The 9659-nt window shown below is 50.5% G+C and overlaps 5 protein-coding genes across 5 annotated transcripts; 1 reads left to right on the top strand and 4 right to left on the bottom strand.

The window, feature by feature from the left end:
- Positions 1–277: 277 nt before the first annotated feature.
- BC939DRAFT_318974 (uncharacterized protein) lies at positions 278–2514 on the bottom strand. Its single transcript, XM_051551511.1, has 4 exons — positions 2298–2514; positions 1844–2191; positions 1357–1689; positions 278–1246 (listed from the first exon to the last, which is right to left on the bottom strand). The coding sequence occupies exons 1-4, from the start codon at positions 2359–2361 to the stop codon at positions 444–446; spliced, it is 1548 nt and encodes a 515-aa protein (XP_051407688.1). The 5' UTR covers positions 2362–2514; the 3' UTR covers positions 278–443.
- On the bottom strand, positions 2458–4069 carry BC939DRAFT_318959 (uncharacterized protein). The gene is made up of 6 exons (XM_051551510.1): positions 3789–4069; positions 3535–3693; positions 3258–3394; positions 2863–3147; positions 2678–2770; positions 2458–2569 (listed from the first exon to the last, which is right to left on the bottom strand). The coding sequence occupies exons 1-6, from the start codon at positions 3874–3876 to the stop codon at positions 2513–2515; spliced, it is 819 nt and encodes a 272-aa protein (XP_051407687.1). The 5' UTR covers positions 3877–4069; the 3' UTR covers positions 2458–2512.
- A 194-nt stretch (positions 4070–4263) lies between these two features.
- BC939DRAFT_507233 (mitochondrial carrier domain-containing protein) lies at positions 4264–6060 on the top strand (the record flags this gene model as incomplete). The annotated part of the gene is made up of 3 exons (XM_051560865.1): positions 4264–4596; positions 4717–4946; positions 5061–6060. The coding sequence occupies 3 exons, from the start codon at positions 4264–4266 to the stop codon at positions 6058–6060; spliced, it is 1563 nt and encodes a 520-aa protein (XP_051407686.1).
- A 47-nt stretch (positions 6061–6107) lies between these two features.
- Positions 6108–7865, bottom strand: BC939DRAFT_318943 (uncharacterized protein). Its single transcript, XM_051551509.1, has one exon. It carries the CDS (start codon positions 7690–7692, stop codon positions 6154–6156), a length of 1539 nt encoding a protein of 512 aa, XP_051407685.1. The 5' UTR covers positions 7693–7865; the 3' UTR covers positions 6108–6153.
- A 777-nt stretch (positions 7866–8642) lies between these two features.
- BC939DRAFT_481011 (uncharacterized protein) lies at positions 8643–9578 on the bottom strand (the record flags this gene model as incomplete). Its single annotated transcript, XM_051558990.1, has 1 exon — positions 8643–9578. The coding sequence occupies one exon, from the start codon at positions 9576–9578 to the stop codon at positions 8643–8645; it is 936 nt and encodes a 311-aa protein (XP_051407684.1).
- Between the last annotated feature and the right edge of the window lie 81 nt (positions 9579–9659).

The following is a 9659-nucleotide window of genomic DNA, read 5'->3' as shown; positions in this document are numbered from 1 at the left end:
TACTTGACTTCCCCCTTTCCCGTGACCCATAGATTGTTAGAGTAGGCTCCTTCCTTTTTGGGTCAGATTCATACGCGTCGCGCGAACTTTTTTTTTTTTGCTTCTCGACGCGTAGATATCATGCAAGCCCTGACTGACTTGTATGATGTTTGAATAATACACGCATGTTGGGACAGACAAAGTCTTATCGATGGTATAAATCCAAAGGGGTCTTTTCAGTACCGATATTCAAAGAACAGCATACCGGAAGACAACGAATACATTCTGACTGTATGAAGGATTCTGAATATCTGAATATCTTTATTGCAACAATTTCCCTTTGGCGCCATGTGCAGACTTAAATACAATAACACAAAAAAAAAAAAAACACCAACGACAACAACTTTCCCGTCTCCCCTTGGATAGCCATCGCTGCTATCCCTCTATTCCACTCCTCAATTCTGTTATTGTTGTTGCTGTTGCGACATATATAAACTACTGTTTCGCACAAATGGCGTGCTTCCGCCCGATGTAGCTACAGTCGCGGCTGGACTATACGCTCCATGGTTCGAAAACCGTGGCTGTTGCACAGATAGACTTGGCGAGTACGCGATCTGCATGTATGGCGCCTGTTGCGACTGCGTCAGTTGTTGCTGCTGTGGGGGGACTTGCACGGCATGTCCAGGTAACGGCTGTTGGGCTTGTTGGTAGCCCTGGTTCTGAGTCATGTACTGCTGTTGCTGTTGCTGTTCTTGAGGAAGGGCTTGCCGCTGTCCTTGAGTCTGGACTTGGCCTGCTTGGAATTGTGCTTGCGCTTGCTGTTGTTGTTGCTGGGGCACATTGCTTGCGGTATATTGTCCAAATGGCATTGCCTGTTGATGCTGCTGCTGCTGTTGCTGAGGAGGGTATTGTTGATTACATTGCTGTGGGAAGGACGAGCCTGGTACACCTGTAGGAGCAGGTGAAGGCTGTTGTTGTTGCATAGTGCTGGATTCCTGGTTTGGTTGAGGAGTCCAAGGCTGGGAGGACATGGATGCCATATTCTGTTGTTGCTGCTGATATTGCTGCTGTGGTTGTGGTTGCGGCTGTGGTTGCGGCTGTTGCTGCTGCTGTGGCTGTTGCTGCAACTGAGAACCTATATTCGTCAAGGTCGTCGGCTGTGTTGCCGCTTGGTTAACCGTAGATGGCGACAGCGCATTTTGATGCGATGCTTGGCTGGATACGCTCGTCTGCTGGACAAGACTCTTCCGTGGTGCGAGCAGCTGGTCTATAGTGCAGCCATTGAAGAAGCAGTAAGAAGCTGATTCACAAGGATACGGCACCGACAAGAACCAGTCAGTAAAAACATTTGGTCTTCATGGAAATGTTATAGCTTACCTAGGGACTCTACCGAAAGAACGAGCGGGGTCGAATCCAGCGCCGTAAACCCGCGGTCTTGTGCTGCCTTATGGCCGGTATTCGCACTCTCCTGCTGTCTTCCTCCAGCTCTCGAGTTTGTCGTCGAGGCTGTATCGCCGCCATTGCCGTTGAAAAGAGCGGCAGCAGCAGCAGCAGGATGCTGAGACTGGATCACCAGTACAGCGCGGCCAATTCGTTCCTGGAGATCGATTAGAGCCGCAGTAACCGCTGCAATGGTCTGCTTCTCGTCCATGCCCCCGAGGGTCTTGGGGAGATGCTCTATAGGCAACACGACTGGATGGGTCACTTTGTCTATTGTTACGCATGAAACACCGAAAAAAAAAAAAATGGCGCAGTAAGGGGTTAGCTCAGTCACACGGTCGACTCTTCCAAGGAGGTCGTCGTTGCATTGTGGTCGATGCATGAAAAAAAGAAAAAAAAAACGGGGGTATCTGTGTCGGCTTACCATTCACTGTTAGCTTCAGGAGTGGTGAAAGCAAAACTGCATGCGTGATATCTGCATCGTCTTGGATGGTAACCAGGTCGCCGTCTAACAACGGCGTACAACGCGCGTTTGGATTTGAACATGTAAGCGAATCAGACATTGAAAACGAGAGCACAGCAGAGACACAAAAAAAAAAAGGGCTCCAACATAATGGATTGGAACCCTTACCTTCATCCTCATATCGCAGGATTAGGTTGTCCAGGTTTGAGGAGAGTGCGGAACGAAAGAGCCGCTGGACCATGAAGCAGAGTTCATTGAAGGTTGGTACTTGAGCAATCGACACGCGAAGGTTGGTTCCTGCACACTTGACTATACAAACGAAGACAGAGACAAAGACAAAGGACGTTGTTCGGTTAGTTCACGTATTTGAGGCTGTATGACATGAGCACCGAAGGGGAATGACCAAATGGGTTACATTTGATGATGACAGGGTTTTCGCCGAGGGTCAGCTTGCGAGGTCCTTCATAGGCGGTCATCATGGGAAATGAAGTTGAACAGGGGATTGGTGAATGAATGCGAAACAACGGAAAGGCTCGTTCCCCACCCCCCAAAGTTCAGGTGTTGGTTTTTATATGTTTTTCTTTATTTGCCCGCTGCTTTATTCAGGGGGAGGTCTAGAAAACACATATGCTAAACAATGTCAATATGTTCACCATGCTCGCCGTACTCTCCATGTTCCTCCCGTTCCTAATAGTAGCATAATGGGAAAGGGACAAACGTACATTGATGCTAGGTTAGTAAATCCATATCCAGTCATCGATTGCTCCACAATAAGAAAAGAACAAACTACAGTACCTTTTTCCTTTTCTTCTTCTTGCGGTGTTCAGTGTCGCCTTCGCCTTCATGATGAGTGTGCTCATGATCGTGTTCGTGCTTTCTCTTCTTTTTCTGTATAGAGAAAACGGATCTTGTTAGCTCTTATGGATTCTTTAAAAAGAACTTTTGTTAAAAGAACGTGCATTCTATGCACAATTGCTTACCTTCTTCTTGTGTCTATGTTCTCGACTGCCGTCGCCATCTCCACGCTCGCCTCTGTCGCCATGATTATGGCTGTGGCTGTGGCTCCCCTGGTGATGCTGCTGGCTATGGGATGATGGTGCAGGAGAACCACTTAGCGGCACAGAATTCAGATCCGCGTATCCTGCCACACCCAGTCCTGTCACTGTGTTGTTGATGGCCTTAAGAGAATCTCCTGCTACTGGTAGATCCTTGACTATTTGCTTGTAGGCGCCATCTTCATCCGTACCAAGGACTGAGCTGTCAAACTGAAAATATAAGAAACGCCGGAGCGCATACATCGTTAACAACCCAGCACTTTTCCTCACAGGGTTCATGGATGTAACAAAAAAAAAAAAAATCTGCAAAAGACATTTACCCCTGGTACAGGCCCTGGACGAAGAGTGAAACCGTCTCGGATTGTCGACGACGCAAATGGGTGAATGGGACCGTAACTCTTTTCTGGCGCCTCCAATAAGGCTCGAATATAGTTTCCTGGTCTTATTGCATTCTTTCCTGCAGGTCAGACCAGAGACATATTAAAGGTCCATATGAGGATAGAGAGCAATTGGTCAATTGAGTATCATATGTCGTTGCATCCTGTTCGATACTTGAAAGCTAGCAAGGTCATTCCCGGCGACGTTCTATATCTGTACCTGGTAGGTCGCTGATGAACGGAAAATAGGTCGGCTCTATTGGTGGTAGGTCCTCGTTATTCTTTGTCTTCTGCTTGACATATTGGTTGTAGAGCGGTAGGAGGTTGAAGGTGGTCATAAGATCATGACTTCCGGTAAATTGCTGTGGTACCGACTTGGCTATTCCAGAAGACAAGACAGTCGGATCAGAATGGCAGTTTGCAAACGACCATTTTGAACAGTCGATGGTGCTGATGAGATTTCACTTGCGGTACCTCGCGCTTCTTTGATGTAATACAGCTTTGGCGAGCTGGGTGCTGATGCTGGTGTTGGTTTCGCGGCAGTATCCCCACTGTCCGCCATGGTATTAAAGATGTGTGCTAATGTGCTTCCTTGCTTCTTTGTGTAATTGGTGAAAGTAGAGGCTCCTGCTCCTGTCTGTATTATGTATTATGCTCCGCTCTTCCTGAGGTTGATGTGGATGTTAGAAAAACTGATCTGTTTCCTGATGATGACACGGCGGAACGTTTGCAGGAGACCATGCGTGGATTTTGGAAGCGAGTCTGCTAGCGTGGCTTTGAAAATGGGTCCCTCGCCCCTGGCCAGGAGAATGGGCGAGTATGGAGCCCTTCTCGAGGTGATGGCACCTCGCTTACAACTCGATGAAAGGCAGGACATGACAATAACGACAACAGGCAAACAGTAATACTTTTAGCAGACTAGTGCAAAGACGACTACGGTAAATCACCCATGGTGCTGAGCGCAATCTGGACCCTGGCCTTTGGTACACACAACCCCTTACCGGAGACCCAGGATGAGAGTCATATCACCAGCAACGACCACGACCAGAACCACGGCGAGGATCACGATGACAATGAGGTCAACATTGCCAAGATACTTGCCAGACAGCGGGACGTGACTGAGGCAGAGCGCGACATCCTCGGGACGACCGTTTATCTGCCCGCACCCAGCATCCGCGACGAGACAGCCGAGAACAAGAGCGGCTTCATCCTCGTCGTTACCTCGTTGACCCTCAATAACATTGGATGCTATCCATTCTTTGGGATCCGCGACAGGCACCAGGTACTTCACGAGCATTTAGAACGTTCCCTTACACGCCCCAAAATCTGGACGTCGAAGTTTGATATTCAACACAGGCACATAAAATTGACGCCAATTTCTTCTTGTGTCCATGCTGAATAGGTGTTTCCAAAGCTCTTCCCAGAGACATCGCCCCGATCCTCTTTTCAATATCTTCGACAAGTATATCGATCACAAGGAGTCCTGGGGATCTGGTACGGGATGCCGTGCAGCATGATCTGCCACACTTGCACCATCTTTTACGAGGCCTTTCTCAACAGCATCATTGGACGACTTCGACAGCGATCACGCAAAGTCCTCCCCAAGGCCATGATCTATCTCTCAACGCGGATGTATGACCCCGCGAAGCCCTTTGTTCTTTCATCACACATACGTCTCCTCCTACAGCTCGTGCTCTCTTACTGATATCTTCCGCCGCTTTTTATGCTACGGAAATGAAACCATAGAGTCGAGTTCCTTCTTTATATACCCCTCTATCCGCTCCTCCGGAACTCCTTGCTCCTCAGAATGGACTCTCGCACTGGACCTTGGCCCGCCAACTCGTCTTACTTTTACCTCCTCAAGACCTTTGCGATCGACTATGTCCATGACCTTATCGGCCTCTTTTACAGCCGAGGCCGGTCTCCAAGCATTCTGCCGCTCTACTCCACGGTACTCCCATCGTATATCTTGAACTTGCTCTTTGAAATCATCCAGACCTGGATCTTCCGATGGATCTACCCCAAATTGGTCCCCGCCAGCTTTTTTACAAGGAAGAAATCATCCAAATCGGGCGTGTCACCACCATCGCCTCCACCGTTGCTGTCAGCCATGCCTCTAAGCACAACCAGCGGGCCTGATTCTAGGAATATCACAGATGCTTTTGGGTCGTCTTCATCATCAGCGTCGCCCAGCCGACGACCCGCATCGACGGCAGCAGCGCATCGGGGCGGCCAGCAACAGCAACCACCATCGCCTTCCGAGAATGGAACGATGACAGCCGTGACCGCGACCGAGATCTCGGCCACGATCATGGCCGCAATGCCGACCTACACCTCATCCAATGCTCCGAGCTCCACGAACACCGTGGCCGTCAATCGGGCGAGAAGAGGACTCCGGTACCTATCGACGGTTACGCCTCGGAACCCTACCCTGCTGCAAGAGTTTTATCCAGAGATGGTCTGTGCGATGACCAGTAGCATGATCACACGCGTGCTGCTGTATCCGCTCGATACTGTGGCGTGTCGCGTCTCTGCCCAGGGCGGAACGTTCCCAGGGATCGGAGTCTTACCGACGCCCTATTCCGGGTTCTGGGATTGCTGGATACGATCGATTCGCAGAGATGGGATTCTGGGTCTTTATTCTGGCGTGGTGGACTGTATCGTTATCGAGGCTATGGTGCGCTGGGTCGTGTTAGAAGGGACTTGGTTCGCGCACTTGGTCATCAAGTGGATTCATCGAGGTTAAAGGATGCAAGTGTAATACTATTATTTACTTTACTAACTGCAGAAACTAATAAAAGTAAAAATCGAACACAAGGAAAAAGAACCTCTGATTTGCTCAGGATACCACCTCGGATGGAATGATGGTATGAGTACCAGAAGGTAAAGGGCCTATTTTGAACATGGTCGAGATATCGTATCCTTGTCCAAATGCTCTTGTGCCAGGTTTCTTACGCTCCGGGGCGAGCGAATAAGGCGATGACGAGGGGGAGAGCATGCTGGCGACAGACGTCGAGGACAGGGCCGATTGGCTTGACCCCCGACGATCACCAGCTCCCGCTTTCGCTGTCGATAATGTTACGGCTGGAACCACCTCCATTTCGTCCATCGATCGCCTCGAGATGAACGACCGATCGTCTTTTGAGGCCGAGATCCAGCTCGAGGCCGTCCATTGATGCTGATATTGCGGATGAGGGTGGCTATACACGCTCGAAGACAACGTAGGAGAGGGAAGACAAGCAGCTGTTGCAGATCCAGAGGTGAGAGATAGGGAATCGATTGAAGAATGGCGGAATCCCAAAGAGGGAGGAGAAGAAGGGCAGGTGCCACATGCTTGATTGTCTTGCGGTACTTGAATTGCGCCTCCTCCGGTCAGGTCGTGTTGGCGGCAGGTATGATGGTGCGGTATCAAATGCCGGCTACCTCTAGATCTCAACATCGTAGCCGCTGGCACCGTTCCTGGCATAGTAACTGTTGTGGTCGTATTCCCCTGGATTGATGGTTTTGTCGAGGCCGAACATGGTCGTTTCGAGGCCTTCTGTAGGCCCAACAACTGCTGTTGCTTCGTTGCAATCGCCACAGGTCCAGTACCTGGATAACACGCCGGAGCAGCAACGTCGTACGGATGGACCAAAATAGGTGCATTTGCGGCTGCAGGTGCAGCAGTTACAGTTTCAAATGAAGCTGCAGCTGCAGCTGCAGTTACGACTACATGGGAACGAGGACGACGACGCTGAAACAACGCGCTGTTGAACCGTCGGGACCGCCGCTTCTGCTTTTGGCTCTGTTTTTCTTCCGCAAAAAGAGATCCTGCAGAGGATTCGGCCATGACACTCTCTTCCCGATGCTGCCCCGAGTGCAGGCCATAAAGGTTTAGATGAAGATAGTGAGGATGAGGATGATGCTGGTGCTGGTGGTAGTGATGGTCCTTTTTCCGGGATAGTAACCGCGACATGACTGCCTTGAACCGGTTCGATGAAGAACCCGAAGGAGCGCCAGGGCTCGCCGTCGTCTGAGGAGAGGACATTATGGAGCTCAAAGAAGAAGGATGGCCCCGAAAGTCTGAGTGAGCGCTGCAGGCGGGGTGTCGGGAGAGCTTGGATGGAGCCGAGCAGCAAGGTTGACGATTAGGTTCATTGAGGCAACGTGAGGACCGCTGTGTCTGTGCAAGATCGCTGTTGGAGGTATTGCGTCCCCAATGAGCTATGACCGAGGTTCTCCAGGTTGTTGTGGCACACGAGGAAATGGTGGAGCTGCCGTAGCCCGAGTCATGATTCGAAGAGGTGGATCGTGAGGGGAGCCGGGTTGGCGAGGGACTCCTCTTGGACTTTGCGCTCCGTTTGCGCTTGTCGCTCCAGGCGGGTAGGAAGAAGGTCATTTTTTTTTTTTTTTTTTTGCAGGCCAGAGTGTGTTAGAGGGATGTGCTCTGTTCCGTTGGACGTCAAAGGACTGAGCACGTTCAAGGAAACGGTATTGTGCGGGGAAAGAAATGGATGCTCTGAAAAGGAGACGGCGTTTTGAATGGAAGAAAAGGCAAACGAGGAAATGGGAGGGAAGGAGGAGATATAAGCGGAAAAGAAGATGTGAGCAAAAGTGTCAAAAGCCTCGGAAGTCCGGGGTGGAAGATGGAGGAAGCATCTAGGCAGCATACGACACGGCTTTCGTTGTATTGTTGGGCCACACATTCCGTGCATGTTGTCAAAGTAATTGTGTGTTTATAGATCTACACCTCCCACAACAGCAGAAACAGCACCAAGTCTGGCATTTTGGTGTAACACCTTGCAGCTTGCACAATTGCGGAGGAGGGGCCAGAAGACTGAAGACTGGGGACGCGCGCCGTCTGGACTGAAAGAGCACTCCGCGCGCCTAACAGCCTACTCGACCATCCAATGTGTTTCATCACGTCCATAGGTTCCTGCAGCATTAGGTCATGTTCATTTATTACGAGAGGGTGAAGGGGATGTGTGGCCCGTTGATATGGCAATTGCTGTTCAATTGTTGCTAATAAACAAATAGCTGATGCAGATCGATCGGAAGCACAAGTTGCCCGCGTTCATTTGTAATGGATTGGACGCGCTGCTGCGTCCTCGTCTCCGTGGTCAACACTTGCAAGTGCGGGGTAATGAATGGTCCTCCTTTCTTTCTATGTATTGCCCCACCGTCTATTTTCTATAGTCTACCGTATAATTCAATTCACCCATGGTTATCATCGTATGCAGGACCCCCTCGTTCGCTCTGCAGGGAACGTTAAAGGGAAGTGCGGCCAAGGGCACTAATTACTGCATTCACCCTGATCTATGTTACTTGACAGAGCTAAAGGGGTCTCTTTTATTCCTTCCCCATGATAGTCTGGTAAGCGTACTTTGCCTGGGCGGATGAGCGCGTGCCCACATGGGTCGCAATGGCCCTCCACTGGTTCCCGTACTTCTTGTAAGCCTCCTTGAACAACCTCCGCTCCTCCTCAGTCCAATGTCCGCGTCGACCATTATGCATGTTGGCATAGAAATGATTCCGGCACTGCAGTCCATCCCGAGTGCCCACCTCCGCCGCAATGTCGAGCCAGTTCAATGACGAGAGCTCTGGTCCACCCATTTTCAGCAGTTTCTGTTTACCCCGCTCTAAGGCGTCCGCTCCTATCGCCGTAGTCGAATTCGCCGTTGATGCTGTTGTCGCTGTGCTTTTGTCCTGCTCTCGCTTGGCCTTGTTCGCCTTTGCTGCTGTGGTCGTCCCTGGGGTTCGAAGGACATCGATGGTGATCTCAAAACCATTTCCTACTCGCTTGCGGATCGCCTCTACTAGTTTCTGTTTCTCGTCTGCCGACCAATAGCCAGTCTTGATCTGCTCTGGCCGATTCAAGTACACCCATTGGCGTTTACAAGACATCCCCATCCTAGCCAGTGTCTGCATATTCCCGTCATCATCTTCGATCGTACCACCTGCGACCAAGCCCCAGATCCCAGGTTCTTCCCTGTACTTGTGCACTAACTTTATCAAAAGCTTGCTTTCCTCCTCAGTCCAGCGCCTGAGCTTTCTCGTCGACTGAAATAAGGTATTTCGGCGCTCGTATTTCTCAAATGCCTCCTTCTCGTCCTCCCTCTCCAACTTTTCCAGCTTGGATTGCGCGCCTTGCTCCTTCCATATCTTCTTCATAATCACTAGCTGCCTTCCTTCGGATAGATCCTTCTCCCGGTGGGCCTTTGTCAGCGAAACCACGCTACCGTCTTCATTCATTGAAACCGATTTGGCGTTTCGGACGCGGGACATGCGGATGTTGATAGCGTTCAGGGTGCGCCCTGGGAAGGCTAAGAAGATCTCATGGCAGGATTTGCCCTGCTGGACGTATTT

The sequence above is a fragment of the Gamsiella multidivaricata genome (assembly GCF_025024155.1).
Source record: "Gamsiella multidivaricata strain RSA 2152 chromosome Unknown BC939scaffold_89, whole genome shotgun sequence".
Lineage (NCBI taxonomy): Eukaryota > Fungi > Mortierellomycota > Mortierellomycetes > Mortierellales > Mortierellaceae > Gamsiella > Gamsiella multidivaricata.
The sequence above is the reverse complement of the archived record's forward strand: the minus strand, read 5'-3'. Positions and strand labels throughout refer to the sequence as shown.